The sequence below is a fragment of the Budorcas taxicolor genome, chromosome 3 (assembly GCF_023091745.1).
Source record: "Budorcas taxicolor isolate Tak-1 chromosome 3, Takin1.1, whole genome shotgun sequence".
NCBI lineage: Eukaryota > Metazoa > Chordata > Mammalia > Artiodactyla > Bovidae > Budorcas > Budorcas taxicolor.
In genome coordinates this window covers 84,248,119-84,267,624 of record NC_068912.1, presented here as the reverse complement: position 1 = coordinate 84,267,624, position 19,506 = coordinate 84,248,119, and the positions used below count along the sequence as shown (strand labels likewise).

The following is a 19,506-nucleotide window of genomic DNA, read 5'->3' as shown; positions in this document are numbered from 1 at the left end:
AAATCTTTCGGTCTAGAAACTTTTGTTGGGAGCTAAGATACTATTATCGTCCCAAACACAAGCCTACTTTATATCCTCAGAAAAAATGCAACTATTAGAAGAAACTTACTCCAAGTGAAAAATAGATTTAGTTGAAGCCAACAGTGAACCTGAGGATATAATAGATGTTTTTAAAAGGCCATCCACTAATTTTTTGTGGGAAATTTTTGGTTAAGTGCACATCTTTGAAAGACATTTCACTAAAGTTCAACTTTCATGGCTTATACCTGTAGACCCCAACATAAATCCTATGTGAATGGACAAAAGTGAGCGGGTGTCATTTGTGACCTGGAAATAAAAGGTCGACCATTGGATTTATAGCTTTTTTAGTGAAAAGAACATAAAGATTCCTGCCAACTGGAGTCAATCCATATTTTAATGTTTCTTAGTTAAGATTATAAAATCAAGGGACTAGGATCATGCTGTTCAGTGAAGGTCAAAAATTAAATGTGATGGGCTAAGTATCATTCCCATGGGGCAGAAGTTAATATTTCAAAATCCCTTTCTACCACTGGCAGTCAAGAAACGAATTGTCCATGATCATTAACCAAGGGAAGGGGAAATCCCACTACCATTGCTAAGTTTAATGATGATTATTACATTAATCAACTGTATTGTTAAATTACTCTGCTGTTCTCATGTAATGTCCCCAAATAGTGATAGTGGATTGATTGCTACCAAAAAATTCTCGTATACAATGGTGAACACGTCATGATGGGGGCTCATGGAGATGGGATGAAGGCTTATTTGTGGGAAAAGAAGTTGTGGCTATTTTATGGATAAAGAGATATAACATAAAATGTTACACTGCATATAACATTCCTCTAAGACAAGATTCTGTGACACTACAGACCTGTTACTGTATATGATTCACCAGGACAAGTGTTTTAAATACAAAAGAAAAAGAAGAGCATGCATTTCTTTTTATTATCTTTTTTCTATTTCATATTTTTGGCGTCTTTTTTATTTTTAGGGAAAAAAATTCTGTTTGCAGTTCCTTTTCTTCAAAGTTTTAGAGCTCTGGCTCCCATCTCCTTTGGATTAAGGTTATTTAAAGTTGTTTATAGGATGACTCAGACACATGTACCCCATGACATTATTTAAAATTTATTTATTTGCCACACTGTGAGGCTTCTGGGATCTTCGTTCCCCAATCAGGGATTGAACCCAGGCCCTTGTCAGTGAGATCATGGAGTCCCAACCACTGAACCACTAGGGAATCCCCCCACATACTCCCATGGCATTTTAAAATCCATTTTAAGATGCCAGTACTTTAAGAAGTTACTTTTAATAAAACAGCCCCTGTGAACTAGAGGGCCCAGGCTCAGGAAGTTGAAATGATTCATGAGGCCATACAGATAATCGGAGACAAGGTCAGCCTGAGAAAGACAGGGTATCTGACACCAGGAAAGGAAGGGACTGGTAGTTTAGTTGTGTGGCTTAGGATATGGGTGCACAATTTCTGTTTTGCAGAGGTGTTTTATAGAAGCTTATTATCCATTAGGTCTTCCCTTGGTGGCTCAGCAGTAAAGAATCTGCCTGCAGTGCAGGAGACACGGGTTCAGTCCCTGGGTTGGGAAGGTCCCCTGGCGAAGGAAATGGCAACCCACTCCAGTATTCTTACCTGAGAAATCCCATGAGGTGAGCCTGGTGGGCTACAGTCGCTGGGGTTGCAAAGAATCAGACATGACTTAGCAACTAAACAACAAATATCCATAGACTGACCCAAGTGCATTGGAATCTTGAGAAACAAAAGGTTCACCTTGGAGAATTTATCTTTGTACACTACCACCTATTGTGGGTGTGGGTGGGTGAGTATTAAACCCGTGCTTCTGTCTGTGCTCTGGGGTAGCTTTCAGTGGCATATTTTTCTAACTTCTGTCCTTCACAGTTCAGACAAAGGTTAAAATTCCCATCTACTTTCACAGGCAAACACTTTAAAGTGCTTCTACAAGAGGCAGCGAGTAGGGAGGACCTTTGATTTAAAGTTCAACATTTACATTTGTAATTTTGACTAATTTCTGTGCTCACATTAATTAAATTGAAATTGTTTAATTAGAATAAAACTGAAATTGATCATTAGGATTAATTTAACCTGATAGGCTTTGTGTGCCTTTCTAGACAAATATTATGAAATACAGTGATAATGAAGCAGTGAGAGGTATAATTTCACATCTAATAATGATCTTAATATCTGCCAGTTACTCTCTGGTATCGGGATAGCTCTGAATGTTGCTGTTTGTTACATCATTACCCTTCAGCTAAGACCATGCTGTATCTCTCCACTGGTCTCTTCCCAAATATTTTTTCCTGTCAAAGTCTAAAGATGTACCAAATTCTCTTCACCCCTCCCTCCTAGTAACATCATACCTCCCCTTTCCCTCACCTCACCATCTTCCAGGAAGGCTATTTGCTTGGCTCTTCCCCCGGGCCTTGTATCACAATGACCTTTGTAAAACAAGAACTGCAGAATGACACTCCTTATGGAATTCACTAGTGCTCCTCAGTTCTGGGGTCATTGCTATCAGCTCTGGACTGCCCCTCTGTCCTGTTCCTGGCTGATTACTACGATTAAGAACCAGGCAACAGAGCTAAGCTGCATAGAAAGAGGAGGGGTTGTAACCCCTGAATAACTGTTAAGGGGTGGGAGAGAAAAGGCAGCTTTTCCAAGTGTCCAGTGTGCACCCAGGAAATAGCTTGCCATCTTCATCCTGTGCCTTCTGTGTAGCTCCATCCAGTGAGCATGTTTCCAAATTTGGTGCCTTTTGTTTCTGAAAGAAAATTCTCAAAAGATAAGACTCCTGTTTTGCCATAGGATTTGGCATAAATGAAAGAACATTAGAGCTGCATCTGCCTACCAACACACTGAAAGAAAGTGAAAGTGTGAGTCATTCAGTTGTGTCTGACTCTTTGCAACGCCATGCACTGTAGCCCACCAGGTTCCTCTGTCCAGAGGATTCTCCAGGCAAGAATACTGGAGTGGGTTGCCACTTCCTCCTCCAGAGAATCTTCCCAACCCTGGGACTGATCTCCGGTCTCCTACATTGCAGGTGAATTCTTTACCATCTGAGCCACTAAAGAAGCCCAAACAACACATTGATGAATGTAAAGCTTTTTGAACTATCAAGTCAACTATCAAATTATTTTGTCTTCAGAAGAATTAATATCTGCATGGATAAATTAAATCTTCAGGAAAATCTGTAAAGCATTTGAATTTCAGATTCCTCCTGTCTACCATTTCGCTGCTGCTGCTGCTGCTAAGTCGCTTCAGTCGTGTCCGACTCTGTGCGAACCCAGAGACGGCAGCCCACCAGGCTCCCCTGTCCCTAGGATTCTCCAGGCAAGAACACTGGAGTGGGTTGCCATTTCCTTCTCTAATGCATGAAAGTGAAAAGTGACAGAGAAGTCGCTCAGTCGTGTCCGACTCTTAGCGACCCCATAGACTGCAGCTTGCCAGGCTCCTTCATCCATGGGATTTGCCAGGCAAGAGTACTGGAGTGGGTTGCCATTGCCTTCTCTGACCATTCTGCTAGAGTTATTTAAAAAAAAAAGTAACATCAGCAGTTATGTTTCCTACAGCAACCCTTAAGGCAGAAGTTCAAAGTATAGAGGAGAATGAGTTAAAATTATGTAGATATTTATGAGTAAGAAAAAAGGGAAACAAAAACTAGACAAAAGAAAGAACATGTGATTCTCAGCGTGAATGTGACTTTGGGAATGAGTAATCAATAGGATAGAGATTATTCCATATGCAAATTATTGTCTTTCTGCTGCTTGGCCAGTCATTCCTGGCCAAAGACAGAAGCTGTTGGGGTTGTAAGCCCTGATTTCATTCAGTCATCATAAGTAAACTGCTGTCCCCAAAGAAACTAATTTTATCATTCATTTCTATAGACTGTCATCTATGTGGATTCTACTTGTATTCATGTCTTTATCCAATAGAAGCAGCTTACTACATTCATAGCAAAGGGTTTTATTTGGAAGCATATTCATATTTCATTGGGTTTTTAAAAATCCTTCATGTTTCTAGCATTTGAATTAGGCTAAGTTCAAGAGATTGAGAGAGAAGAGGAGACAGCCAGCATAGCCATGCTGTTATTGTATTGGTCCAAGAAAAGTGACTTTGTGCTATGTACTAGGGCCAAAAAGCTATATGGGCTAGCATATAGAGATGAGGTTTCTGTCTTCCTCATGTCAGAAAAGCAGATGTACACATAGAAAAAGCGTCACCTCAGTGTAACAGCTTAGTTTAACAAGTTAAAAAACAAGACACTTTCATATTTTCATGTATTATTTCATCCTCACAACTACCATGCTAGGAAGATGTTCCTAATCAGAGGCACAAATGGAGACCAGATACATGATGGACTTGATCCATCCTCCCTGAAGCAGTTTCTTCTCTGAGCCCCCACAGCAGTGCTTTCCTTTAAACTGTTTTCTGACTTATCACCTGTTGCTGTGCAGGGATGCAGCTGCTGATCCTGAAGTACTGGGAATGTCACAACCTGCCACCCGGGGTACGCTCACCTGTCAGGAAAGAACTGCTTGCTCCAGGGCTGAAGATGCTATAGAGTAATGCTCAGGTGTTGCAGCACTGGTTTATCATTGTTGTACCCAACTTCTTGCTAACTCAAATTCACGCAGAAGTTGAGTGACAGAGTCCCTGGTGTTATTTCTCCAGCTTTCCTTCCAATTCTGTCCATAAAGACCATTGCTGCTTTCTCTGAACTCCCGGCCCCTTGCTTAGCAAAGAGATTGAGTCTTAACCTCAGTCAGCCAGGAAACCAGTTCTCTCCAGATTGGTTTCTATGAGCATTTCAGAATCTCTACCTCAGTTCTTCCTGCTTCTAACCCCAAATAGCCATTTCTTCCTCTCTAGTATAACTTTATTGACTAGAAAACACCTGAGATCTTTTCAACATGGAAAATCCTTTAGATTTTTTTCATAAACATAATAAGAGATCCCTTCTGAATTGGGGATATTTTTCTTCATAACACCTTCTAACTGCATTTTTCAAGTCAGAAAACCAGCTTATGCAAACCCTAGATCTTACCTTTGAAGAGTATAAATATGTATTGACCACTTTCCACAAAGAGTTGAAAATGGTTGCAAGGAAATCCGAAGTCATGACTATGGAATTCTAGAATGTCTAAAATTTTTTTAACTATTAATAGAATGTTAACACTAAAACCTTATTGGGAAAATTAAGAAGATTCTGTTTTCTAGGCCCAGCCTTCTCTTTCTTTCCCTCTTTCTTTGACTTTATAGTACATCTGAGGAAATTTTTAATACTAACCAAAGCTTGGTGTTGCCTGGCATCTGAGTCTAAAATGCCTGAGAAAGCAATACAGATTCCAACTGTAACACATTCCTCCCCCAAGCCTTGGAAACTAGCTTACTGAGGCCGGCAGAGTTCAGAGAGAGCACATGCAAATGAAGCTCAGTTATAAACTCCTGAGGAGTGTTTTATTTAGTTTAAACCTGAACCTGAACTTGTCAACGTGTTCCTGGAGAACAACACATAAAGCTGCTGCAGTGGGACAGGAAGCCATATTTCAGCTCAGACAATTCACTTCTTTGAGAGAAAGAAAAGTCTTCGAGTAATTTTTTTTAACTGAACTGCCTTTAGGATAGCACACGGTGACTTCTCTGCAAGAGGTTGTGATCGCAGAACCAGAATGAGTTAATATGTGTCATTTGAACTTGCCACCATTTCTTCAACGTGAATTATAGGATCTCTTAGCCATATGGTGATTTAACACGAGAAAAGAATATTTAAAAAGCCAGTGAACATATAACCATCATCCAATCTGTAATTGGTTTCCTTAAAATATAATAAAGTGATAGGAGAGGTATGGAACTATTACAGATCAGTACTGTGTGCATGAGTTCCGAGTCTGTTCCTAAATCTCAGTTACTAGGAGAACACTAGCAAATAGAACTCATCTGAAAGCCAAGTAAGTGATTTTGTTTGCATGCTTGATTTTATGACATATTCTTAACTATGTCTTCTGGCTTCCCTGGTAGTTCAAATGGTTAAGAATCTACCTGCAATGAGGGAGACCTGAGTTTGATCCATGAGTCAGCAAGATCCCCTAGAGAAGGAAATGGCAAAGCACAATGTTCTTGCCTGGAGAATTCCACGGACAGAGGAGCCTGGCAGGCAACAGTCCATGGGGTCGCAGAGTCAGGCACAACTGAGTGATTAACACTTTCACTAAATATGTCTTAAATAATCTTTAGTTAGGAGATCACCATTTTTAAAGTCATTACGAAAAAGGTAAAAACGAATTAAATTTTCTGCATTAGAAATGATGCTGCCTCTTTCTGAGAAGCATAGATTCCTGACAGGAAAGCCTCATAGCTCTGGTGATCCCATACATTATGTTCACAACGATATCCTTGATAAGACACTTGACAGAGACTGTGAATACTGTGAGATCTCACCTTTGCACAATTCCCCAACCCAGCTCCACCAAGAAGCTTCCCACTCACCTCCACTGGAAATATTCAGGAAGAATCTAATTGTTTATAGTAATGAATATTGCGTAGTTCTAAGTTTAATCTACAAATTTAAAAGGAAATAAATCTGAACATAAAAAGCATTTGCTGTTTCAGCATTAAAAAAAAATACTGTCATTTGAAACTGCCGACTCCCCCATGTGGGTTTGTTTTGCAAGTCACATCTTAACAAAGACAAGTTTTGTTGTCATAAAACCAACCCTAAATCCCACCACCAGAAGAAGGAATAAAGCATTGTTCACTTATCCTGGGTCTGTGCTTTCTGGGATGTCACACAAGAGCTTTGACTGGGCTTGAGAAGATCATTCCATTTTTATCCAGGGCAATTGGCTCCGATGAAACCCCAGGCCCTTCTGTGACATCTAGATCACATCAATGTTTCCTGTGATAATGCTGCTTACATTTTAGGCCAGTATTTCAAAGTTTTGTCTCTATGTGTCTTACTTCCGCCCCCAAATAATAGAATACTATTATAATAACTGGTATATAAGGGCTGTTCTGCAGATAAGTTGGACCCCTGACTTCCCACAGACTAGAATCTGGCCTCTGACTTTTTCCATAGTCAAGCTCATTCTAACTTCATTGAGGGGTAGAACAGTTTTATCCCTGCCAATATCACATCTACACAGTGAATGAGGAAAAAGGATGACTTCCGCACCTGTAAGTCTGAAACGCAGGTGCTCCCAGAAGGTACAGGGATAGGAATGGGATCCTTATAGTGTGATCAGAGCAGCCAGAGTCGCAGGGCAGCCAGAGGCTGAGCTGAGCCCCACAGTCCAGTACAGAGTTGCTTCTTACTGCTCTCTCGCTCTCTTCTGTCAAGAACCTGAGAGCAAAGATGTACAGTCTCCTCCGCATTGCATCCAAATCCCACCTCTGCACCTCACTTCTTTGGCTCCATACAGAAGCCCCCAGCCCCCTGCTGGCTGAGCGTGCCCTCTTCCTTCCTGGGGCGGGCAGCTGTTTGCAGAGTCTTTGAGAGGGTAGAGGTCTTCCCTCATTCCTGTGGGAGTGGAAGCACAGATGGAGAAATAGAGAAAGAGAGAGACTGGCTGGAGGGGTGAGAGGAGGCAGGAAAGGGGACTGGAAAGGACAGAAGAAAGGGCCTTGGACAGTGAATAGAGGAGGACGAAAGAGGTCAGAAGCAAAGAGCCATGCTCAGGGCCAAGCAAAAAAGCAGCTGCTGGGGGGTGGTCACGGGCACAGGTGCCAAGTGCCATCCAGTGCCCAAAGGGGACTCCTTGGCTGGGAGGGTTAGTTTGGAGATTTGTTTCTGGCCAAGGAGCAGATCTTCTGTCGTACTCATGCAGTTTTTGAAGTAACTGGACGTTTCACTTCAGTGTTCTTTTCCCCCTCACCAGATTTTATCTACCTGCACCACTGAAATGGTACATTTGCATGTTAGGTTTCCTGTGAACCTGAGTCATGTTGGGAAGAGCTTTTCAGCTCTGGGGGAAGAGCAGGAGTAAGGAGGCCGGCCGTGGCATGATTATTGTAATGCGGCCACGCTCGGCTGAGCGCAGACCTCCACTCCCACGCCTCTCTTTTTAAATCAGAAAGGTTACCTCCCTGGGCCACCATTGGGCCAGCCCCAAGTGTGACTGTCTGCACTTGTTAGACAGCAGGCGTTTAATTAAAATTGGAATCCAATGTGTAGAAAACATACATTTTTTTTTCACTTCATAGCTCTCCACAGGAAGTCATACTCTCTTCCTGCCCTGCTCCGCTCAACTCTCCCCACCACCTAAAAAGACAAAAAAAAAAGGAAGACAGACTAAGGGAAAGATTATTTCAGTGTTGAAAATCAGAAATTACAAAGGGCCGGGCTGCCTTCTTTATTTTTGCCTTTAGGGTTAACACCAGCCAATGATAAAGCCTGTATTGTATCTTCAGCCCAGAGCTAGCTTTTTTTATGGCTAACTTCCCGTGTGGAAAAGGAGTTGTCCCATTTCAGAGTGTTAAAATACGGCATTTAATGAATCAGTAAATAAAATTTTTCACCTTACTTTTGCCCAATCAAAGGAGTCGGTTGATCCCTTCTGATATTTGGCTGGACTTTGTGGAATCAAAAACAAAAAATTGAAAGAGCAAATAATAGACACAGGCCCCTAGCTGAAAACTCAACCCCTAAACAGCCTGGCCACCGCCTTTTCCACTGCAGAGCCACCCAGCGCACTATCTGGGCTCCTCCCAGAACATTCGGCTGTGCCATCGTGGCCAAACAGATAGGAACTCCGGACAATTTCATTGGGTCCTTGTCCCCTTAATCTCCATGCTGCACCTCAGATCTGAAGCAGCTTCCGTGGTGCGGGCTCACTTTAATGGATAATCTATTTTTCATGAAAAAGCAGGAAATAAGCTGTCTCTTTCATAAAAAGATTTACAAAATGTAATCATTGTTGAAATATTCCCTTTGAACTGCCGTGTCCACGGGGGTCTCCGGCTCCCAGAGTCGTGCTTCATTAGAACCCCCTCACAAGCGGCTCCAGAAGGGCAGGTACACTGGTGGGGCCCGCTTTGATGTCTTGAATGAATGAAAGAAAAGCACAATAAAAAAGAGCTGTTGATCAAGCATAAAATACTCTTTAAGCTGACAGAATAGCAGCGTTAACACACCCTAAGCTGCTTTTCGTTTTTCCCTTTTTTCCTCACATTTTCCTGTGCTTTGTGTACAGTGGGGGTTTGTATTTTATAAGAAGTCTCTGATCTATGTAGTATGCCATTCGCTAACAAAAACCAAAATAGGATTGTTTCTGTCCCACTTGGTTGCCTGACTACTCCCTCCCTCCCCCCAACCCCAGATCCCCTCTCCCCCTCGCCCCCAACTTCCAAGGCGTGCAGTTCAGCCTTGCAAGGCAAGGGCCCAAATGCCTTTCATAAACTTGAGCCAATTTCTTTTGTGTGGTTGGTTTCGCTGCTCTGATTTTAATACCGCAATTAAAGACAGATTTTTATTTTCTCAAGAACTTTCTCTTGCAACTGGAGAAATGGAACTGACACAGCTGCTACCTTTAACTAAGAAATTATATCATTAAATAAGAGCAAGCCGCCTTGCTGAGCGATGCCTTTCCAGGGGAACTGGTCCTCTGTAGGTCTCCTGTGGATCTTATGGCCTGTACACACTTTATAGAGGATCCATCTCACCTGGCTTTCAGGTTTTCCGCACTTGTTTCTCAGGCATTAGTTCATTCAGTCCCTACAAAAACTGATAAAGTTGTTAGCTCCATTTCACAGAGTCTAAAACTGAGACCCAGGGGTGCTGACTTATCTAAGATCATTTAGAAAGTGAAAGTGTTAGTTTCTCAATCTAGGGTTAGTTTGTGACCCCATGGACTGTAGCTCACCAGGGTCCTCTGTCCATGGGGTTCTCCAGGCAAGAATACTGGAGTGGGTTGCCATATCCTCCTCCAGGGGATCCTACCGACTAAGGGATCGAACCCGGGTCTCCTGTATTGCAGGCACATTCTTTACCATCTGAGCCACCAGGGAAGCCCCTTTAACTAGCATGTAATGGCATACTAGTTAAACGATGTGAAAAGTGAAAGTGAAAGTCACTCAGTCATGTCTGACTCTTTTCGACCCCATGGTCTATATAGTCCATGGAATTCTCCAGGCCAGAATACTGGAGTGGGTAGCCGTTCCCTTCTCCAGGGGATCTTCCCAACCCAGGGATCAAACCTAGGTCTCCCACATTGCTGGCAGATTCTTTCAGTTAACTCTGACTCCAGTGCCCCACCTCTTAGCACTATGCACGCAGCCCTCCAGTAAGTCAGCAGAGCAAATGTGAGTGGCCAGAGTGCAGTTTTTAATTCAGAAGTCTTTGGTTTCGTGAGGTAAAAGATTACTTGATAAACATGTAAAGGGAGGCCAAAAGGAAGAACTTTGCTTAATGGTGAGGCAGACACTAGAGCAAGTTGGAATACGGTGAAAGAGTCAGACTCTGGAACAACTGTTGGAATAACTGGATTGCGTATGTACTGTCAAGGTTTGGAGGTGCTGGATGGCTTATTGGGTAAAGAGATTAGTGTTTTCCCATCTTGAGGTCTGAACCAAATGGAGGTCTTGGCCGGGAACAGCGTGGTCACTCTCCAGGGAGTGGTGGTTTGGACAGCTCCTCTGCGCTTGTAGTAAGCAGGCACCCGTCCATGTTACAAAACTACTGCACATGCTACGGCTGCAGTTGGCCCCATTGCAAAAGCTCTTCAATCAGAACTCCCTGGGGTGGCTTGTGGAGACCTGCATGTCTCCGTGGAGAGCACCTGTCATTCAGGGGGATGCGGGTGTGAGCCGTGAGCATGGATGTGGTACAGCCATTCTAGAAGCCACCCATCTAAGCAACTTGTTGGGGTAATTGACACTAGTCTTTGGGCTTCCCCGGTGGCTCAGATGGTAAAGAATCTGCCTGCTAATGCAGGAGACACAGGTTCAATCCCTGGGTTGGGAAGATTCCCCTTGGAGAAGGGAATGCCAACCCACTCCAGTATTCTTGCATGGAGAATTCCATGATCAGAGGATCCTGGTGGGCTACAGTCCATGGCCTCGCGAAGAGCTGGACACAACTGAAGGACTAACACTTTCACTTTTCACTTTTGGAACCTTGGAGATTTTTTCCTTTATTCAACAGTGTTTATTAAATCACCAGGCAAGACACCAGAGATGCCAGACACAAGAAGACAGTTTGTTTTCTTGGGGAGAAAATAGGCAATTACAGTTCAGTGACTGTGACAGAGGTAAACTCAGGAACTAGAGGCCTGGAGAAAGACCCTTTGGAAGAAGAGACTGCTAATCTGAAAAAGCAAGGACTAGCAAGTGTGAGCAAAGCTAAGGAGGGAGGGCTAGCTCTGCCAAGTTCCAGCAGGGAGAAAGCATTTGGCTTTGGGGGACCTGGAAGAAGTGTAACACAGCACAAGTGTTGAGTATAAGCAGTGAAAAGATAAGGCCGCAAAGGTGAGCAGGGCCAATCATGGCCCATTACTGTTTTAATAACTTCCTGTACAATAAACAAGTCTTGGGTTTAGCATTATTGAAATCAGGCTTTCTTTAACAAAATCAGACAAGAAAAGTGGCTGCAGAGATCACAGCCTGTGGCTGGGAAGACCAATAACTGACACCTGGGTGCAGGGTGTCACCTTTGTCAGAAGAAACCAGTATCCCCATGCCATGAAGAATGGCCCTACAGTAGTCTTCTAGGGGCCCAAGGACAGAGTTGTGCTTTCTTGAAATCACACAACTAGTCAGTGGAAAAAATAGGACTCGGTCCTGGGTCCCTTGGACATTGAATACTCAGCCTAATCAGCTAACACTCGTTTTCAAACATCCAGCTATGAGAATAGCAGGGTAACTGGTCTCTTGAAGGATACTGAAGTCTAAGATCCAGGACCTTCTTTCTGCAGGACAACTCCTTGGGAGCAGGTACCATATTTGTTGTACTCATATTCCCAGAGCCTAGTGTTATCAAGCACACAGTAGGATGCTCAACACTTGTTAAATAAGTGAAGTACTCCCAAATGAGGTATACTAACATCAGAAACCGGGAGTGGACTCCAAGGTCTTGTCCATTTCCACTGGATCAGAAGGAGGCAGGGGAGGCTACCCAGCTTCTGGCTGATTTGCCAAGGACAGCTCATTTGGGCTAAACAGTGGGCTTTCACTCATCCAAACAAGAGCAGGAAGCCAAAAATGACTAACTGGATTAATGACCCAGCAGAGATAGCATCTCCTCCAGAGAGAAGTCAAGATGTTGACTGCAACTCCTGCAGTGCTAGTTGGCAGCATCCTCTTCAGGGGCTGATGGAGTATGAAGGAGTGGAGAGTGGGGGAAGAGGCCTCCCTGGATTTGCACGTTTCTGCTTTCTGTGTGTGAAATGTCCTGAAATAACCCACCTTGCCTGGAGAAGAAAGCAAAGTGTCACACCCAGTTCTGGATTCCACATTAACAACCTCCTTCCGCGGTGTTCAACTTTGCCCTTGAGGCCTTTTGTTTAACTTTTTGATTTGAAAAACAGATTCTGCTGCGTCACAGTCTGTTCCGCCCTCCCCAGCCCCCACCGCAGCACCCTCTCTTTTTTTTGGTTAAAGTAAAATACAGCTATCTCAAACAGACTTGCATTTCCTTTTGTTTCTGAAATATGCATCCTGCCCTTTTAGTCAAAAGTGCATATAAAAGCCATTTTAAAATTCATTATTTACATTAGAATGTTTGATGTTAACTAAAGAAACTGAGCCTTCATCAACCATGTTTTAGGCACCCTTATGACCAAATTTTGGAAAATAGCCTCGGTTTCCTAATTGCTCTCCCCTTCAGAGAGGAAAGGAAAGAGACTGCCACCGTCAAAGGTACCGAGTGCCATTTCAGGCTTCCTGCTTGTGATGAAGCCGGATAGATGTTGTTTATGGTTCATAAAACCTGTCTACTGTGAATATTCCAGAATCCTGGCAGAATGGGATTCGAACTGTAAATTAAGGGGCGGGAAGTGTGATAAAACTCCTTAGAAAAAAGTGGGGGGTGGGGGGGGGAGTCATGCTGCAATGGTTAAATGAAATTTTATAAGCACATTCAGTGTGGAGCTGTTTTGCATTACATGAGTTGAATACCTTAGAGACACCACATCTGCAGGCACTTTATTAAATCCTTAGTCAGCACTTTCCAACCTGATGAGATTACTTCTTCATTTGACTGGAGAAGAGGAAAGCTGAGCTCTGGTCCTGGACTGCAGATTTCTTTTGATGTTTCACCTTGAACACTGAGAGAGGACAATCAGCCCCACTTCCAGCCCCCTCCTCACCACCTTAGCACATCCCAAGCTGTAGACACTGTGAATGTAACAGTAATTTTCCTTAATTCTAGCCTCTGTGGGAGTTCGGATTTATGGACCTCCCAAACAACTATAGCTGAGAGTTCCCAAGGGAAAAAAAAAGAAAAAATAGATCAAAGCTCTGTGTTTACTTCCTTAATGTAAATGTATCAAGATAACATCATCTGATATTCTATTGTAATATTGAAATTCACTGTAGATGAGGGACAGGGGTTCCTTTGTAGTCCATCTGTATACAGTAGGTTAGATTAAAGGGCTATAAAATATGAAGGCAGAAATCGTATGAAACCTAAGCTTGTGTTAGTAAATATCTGAAGACAATTTTTTGACTCTCCATCAATGAATTTTGTTTAATGTGGCAACATTTTCCCAGTGATTTGCTCCTCAACCCCAACAATTTAACAATCTCAGATTTCTTTCATATTTTTCTTGTACAGCCCAATAAGAAAATGCCCAGAATTATTCGTCAGGTAATGTTTTGCAACTTGCACTCCTTGAATTATAGATTTTGTAAGAGAATATCACAAGAGAAAAATGGGCTTTTACAAACATTATCTTGTCTATTGCACATTATTCATAGTTCATGGAAGTTTTTAAAAATCGAGTGGCTTAGCCATGTGCAGCTATCACACTCATCATAATGGAATTAAGGAAGGCCTTCAGCTACAAACTAGTCATGAAAACATTTGATGAAATGAATGGGTTCTATTTTTTAGTATTATAGTTGCTTATCTGCCATCACTATGAATAAATGATTTAATCAAGGAGCCCTCGTTCAAAAGGGAAAAAAATTCCCTGTGTAGTTCCCCTAACCAGCTGACTTCCCATTCTGGAAAGCCTTGGTCAAGTAGCTGGGTTAATTGTCATGAAGATTAGTGTAATGTTGAAATAAGGACTAATGGTCAAATTACAGGAGTGAAAAAGTTTAAGAATAGGTTTTGGTTTGGGCCTGAAAGGGTTAATTAAGTTTTTTTCACGGCTTATTAAAGACCCCCAACCCAGGCCTTCAGGAGTCATATTGACACCCCACCCCAGGGCAACTCTCTCTGGTGACATGTTGCTGGTCAGAGCACAATAGTCTTCTGTGTCTGCAAATCATTGCTAAAATCATCTCAAGGAAAAAAAAAAAAAGTTTGAAAGCTTTAACGTTAGACAAAAGCCCAAGAGCTGCACTGCGCAGCTCAAAAACCCGGAGTCAGCAACTTCTATTGATTAAAAACTAACCTTTAAAGTAACTCTGAGAGTGTGTGGTTAGCATTTAAATTTAAACATGTCATGAGTTGATTTGTGTTACTGAATACCAACTCAGAAGGAGTAACATTCACATCGCATTTTTTTTCTAATTCCCTTAAGCAGCTAAAGTATTTCATGAAATGTCAATAGGGCAGAAAGAAAAGGAGGGGGGGACAGCCAATGCTGGGCCTGTAGTTTTCTTTCCCATGCAAATATTCACACACACACACCCCCCCAAAAGAAAAGTGTGGAGAGTGAAACACAATAATTAGTCCTTTGTCTAACTTTCCCAAGTGCCAGAGAAAGACAGATTAATTAAATATACAACAGTGTTGGTTTTTGGAGTGGGGGTCTCACTTGCTGGGTAGGTCATAAATTAGGCAGAATAAATACTTCAATGTGTTTGCAGTGGGCCTGCTACGTCAGAGCCACTGGAAGGTTGGTGGGAGGAGAGCGGAGGGTTTCTTGCTAATGATAGTCACGTCTGGGTCTGTCTGGTTGCTCTTAGCAACCAGACATGATGTAACACCAGGATGAACTTGAACTTGGGGGACTTGAAAAGAGAACAATAGACCAGAGCAATCAATAAAGCCTATTTCAGTGAAGGATTACAGAGCTGCTCTGGGGTAACCTTGTCGGCAAGGCACACACTGAATAGTAAGATGTGTGAAGAAACTTTTTTTTCCTTTGCTTTGCTTTTTAAGAGAAGTGTAGAGGCACTGCAGATTTTTGTAGTGCACTGAGGTTGTGTCCAGAAACTGTGGAATGGAAAACTGCTCCCCCTACTGACTCACTGAGTCCCAGGCGCTTGCTTTGAGAACTACGACGCAGCGTCAGATTTAAAGTCTGGAATTTCACAACTGACTTAGAAAGTGTGAGAACAGACATTGTCAGCGTGACCCGCCGCATCCAAAGTTTGAGACTGTTTGGTTCCAGGGAGAACTCGGCTCTATCTCGGATCTGCGTCAGCTATGCGGGAGTCCAGCTAGAAATACGGTTTGGAGACTGCCTCCTGACTCCTCTCTTCCCCCCTCTTCTTTCTTTTGTCCAGTTCGATTTAGGCCCTGTGTATTTGCCAGGATGATTTCCTTTCAGGACACAAGAGGCTTTATTGTGCTCCTCAAAGCCTGTGGTCAAAGAATAACATCTGAAAGTATACAGGATGAGTAGTTTTTCGGTTTAGACTTAAGGTTTTTCTTTTTTTTTTCCCCTTCAAGTCCTCTGGAAATCAAAGGTAGCTTGTGTGACTAGGAAATCTTATCCCAACCTCCATGTAGCTATCATTTTGCCATTTATCCTGGAATCAAACGAGTCCTTGCTTTACCTAATTGAATCTCTTGGACACGGATGAGCCTTCATCTGACTGAGTCAACCCAAATGCAACCCTTTCTAATACTGTCAACTCACAGGTTTCAGAAGCGTTTAATTTTGCTTGAGGTTGATGATTTTTCTGTGAATAAATGTGGTGAATTTGGTAGGGTAGCTGTGGAGAAAAGTTGGCAAAAGCCATGTACTTTTTTATCTGACTTGAGAAACTGACTCTGATACTAAACCGTAATTGGTCACTTTGTTTAGCTAACAGAGAAAGAAGTGCCAGCATATAGAGCGACGTATCGCCAGACTATTGCCCAAAGCTAACCACCTAAGGGCTCATGAAAGGAAAAGGCAACTGGTAACTAGGTCCGGCAGTTAGATGCAAGGCTGCAAATAAACGTCAAAGGAGCAAAAGCATGCGTGAGGGCTGTGCCCGTGGCCTCGTTTTTTCCTTTGGACACTATGGTAAAATCTTTGATACCAGTTGACGATTATATGTCATTTTTAAAAATTTTATTTTAGAAATATTGAGCTGAGAGGAGCATTTTACATCATAAAATCTACCTCATGCACATCTAAGGAGACTGAGTAGAAGAGAAATGCTATGACTTATCCAAAGTCACCCAGGATTCTTGGTACAGCACTTGTCCTACTTGAGCTCCATTTACTCTTCTGTCGGTTTTGATCCTCTGTGCCTGTTACAAGAGCATTATGATAACTTCTCATTGAAAAGGAGATGCTGTGAGATTCATCAGAGACGGCATCCATGATGATATAAAACCTCTCCCTTCACCCATTCTCCATTCATTCCCCTCTGCTTTGTTTGGAAGCCTGTATTCCAGGCACTGAGCTAGGCGCTGAGCGTTCAATCAAAAACCAGGTGATAGAGCTTCCTGCTCTGCTTACAGCTGCCCTCGCCAGATTGGAGCGTCCATACCATGCATGTCTTTCAAGTAGGCATAAGTACTTGGTTGTGCAGGTTACACTCAGAGCATTGGCAGCCCCCAGCAAAGACGCTGAATTCCAATTTCAGAAGAGTAAGAGCAGTTTCAGAGTCTTAAGCTTTACTGTTTGTCATTCTTTTACTTTTACCGGTGAAAACCGCCCTTTACCCCTAACACAGATCTTGATTTCACCAGTGGAAAGGCCACAGTTAAAATGTGTTATTTTCCAAATTGTGGCTCTAATTGCACTTTTCCTCTTGTCTTCCAGTCCTGGTACCTGGGATAAAAGTCGCAGCGTCCCACCATCCACCAGACAGACCACCTGACCCCTTCTCAACTCTGTAACATGGACGCATCCTCAACCCAGCGCGGTTACAACTTCACTGTCACTGGAAGGGGAGAATCAAATCAACTTGTACATGGAAACAGCAAGCATTATGGTCCAACAGCAAAGGCCATAACCTTTTGGGATTTTTTTTTTAATACTTTAGGAACTGTTGTAATTTTCTCATATGGTGCTGGAAATGGTTGGGCTTTGTAACATTTGAAGTGTTTCCGTGGTTGCGTGAGCATTAGGCAGTGTGGCTAGAGAAGGTCTACCCTTGCTCACTGACTTCCTGTTGTAACACACTTTCTTTACGGAGCCCGCCGTTTCACAGTATTTCATGAATTTACCCATACTGGTGTGAGCCTCTTTGAGCAATCAGGAGGCGCTTGGAGAACTAAATCTTTTGTAGTAGCTGAGATCTGCAATATATATAACTTACGGGACAGTCAAAGGGCAATGTTTTTCTGTAACATATTGGAAAAAGAAATCGCAGTTATGTTCCTTTTTTGTTTTTTCTTTTAGTTTGGTTTGGTTCAGCAGTCAGCCGTTAACTAGGTAACATGGCCCGAAAGGACAGTGAATCCACTCACGTTGCAGAATAATTCCAAAAATGGCAAACTACTACTACTACTATTCAGTTTTTTAAAAGTTTTGAAATGCTGCACTTACATTAAAAAAAAAAAAAAACATTTTTTCAACAATTTCAACAATGACACAAATTCACGTGGAAATGGGGAAGATGGTCTGTTTTGACAGAAACTGACAGGAATCAATCAAAACAATCGAATTTTGAATTGAGTAAAGTGCAATTTCATTGGATAGCTAAATATCTTTGTAAGATAGAGATTGTTGAAAATTCTATTTTTGTTTTTCAAGTCCTTCCACCCCGGGACTCTAAATTATTGGGGTAAAAAACAGCCTTGCAAGAAAAAGGGGAGCTATTTTTGCTTTTTATGTTTTTTATTGTTAAACTTGTATCCCTTTAAAAACTGAAGGAAAATTTTAAAAAAAAAAAACAAAAAAACAAATCTAATGGTGCTTTTACCACAATATGTTAACTACATTAAATGCTAATTAATTATTTTCTGTTATCAAAGCACATAACTAAAATAAAATCATGGTATCTGTTAATTTTATAAGCTAGAAGTCACTAGAATGGATTATGCCAATTCTGAAAATTTTTACGTGTATCTGGCAACATAGGATTTATCAGTTATCAGACACTTCATTGTTCCAGAGATTGTCCAGAAAATTTAAAGACCTTTGCGCCCCTGAACTGGGCTATGGGAAAATAATTTTAATAATAATAATGAAACCAATACTGAGACAAATGCTGGTGCCCATTCAGATCAAGGGTACTTGTTAGGGAAAAAAAGTTTGCACCCCCAAATGTCCTGTATCTTATGTAAAAAAAAAAAAATACAAAAAACAAACAAAAAATAACAAAAAAAAAAAGTGCAAGTGATTTTTCTACCAGACAGCGAAGCACCCCTTTGCTTCCCATGCAACTTCAAGAAGGTTTCCTATACTATACATATATATACGTTCTGGTTGGCGAGCCCTGCTGATCAGAGAAAGTCTCTGCATGTTCTAGTGTTAGTAACTAATTTTTATATAGTTAATGTAGGATAAAGTAGAGTGCATTAAGACACAATATTGTAATCCCTACTCTAGGCACTTGCCTTTAAACTATGTTTTTCAGCCCTTCAGAAGGGTTCTACTACTGTCCTATACAATCAAGTAACTGAAATTCTTGGGAAGACACTTTGCTCCTCATCTTTCCCCCCCGAAACAATGTTGTTTTGTTTTGTTTTTTTTCCTTAATTTGCACGAAAACAAAAATTCCATATCAATGTGCCTTGCCCTGGATAGCGATTATTTGTGGAATTGTTGCACATGCTCCTCTATTGAAAGGGGTTTTTCCCTAGTCAAGCATTTGGAGACACTTTTTGTAAATGTGACTTTTATGTCAGCCATTGTCAGTTTCAACATCTAGGACTAAATAGAGAGTTAGTTGTCCCGCAGATAGGAGTAGTCTTTATTGTCCTCTGCGGTCAGTGGCAGTGCTATTCTGAGATCTGTAGATGCTTAGAATATCAGTATTTTGGATGTTGCTGCATTTTACAATTTATTTGGAGTCTTCCTTTATTTTCCCCCACCCCGCCCCCAGATATATGAAAATATGCAATACCTGCTTATATCGTGTAGGAAAGCTTAGCAATGATTAATTTTTCTTTTATTTTTTTTATTTGACCAAAGTCGGTGCTGCACTTGACGCAGTGTGTTTAGGTGTCTGTCTTTGTACTTTTT

At 41.9% G+C, this 19,506-nt stretch overlaps 1 protein-coding gene across 4 annotated transcripts in view; it reads left to right on the top strand.

Annotated features, from left to right (window-relative positions):
* NFIA (nuclear factor I A) overlaps positions 1-18,129 on the top strand; it is a 394,800-nt gene extending 376,671 nt beyond the window's left edge. For all 4 annotated transcript variants that reach the window (XM_052636594.1, XM_052636595.1, XM_052636593.1 and 1 more), the window contains one exon: positions 17,137-18,129. In XM_052636594.1, the coding sequence (XP_052492554.1) occupies positions 17,137-17,154 (18 nt within the window). In that variant the 3' untranslated portion in view covers positions 17,155-18,129. The remainder of the gene's footprint in view (positions 1-17,136) is intronic.
* The last annotated feature ends 1,377 nt before the right edge of the window (positions 18,130-19,506 follow it).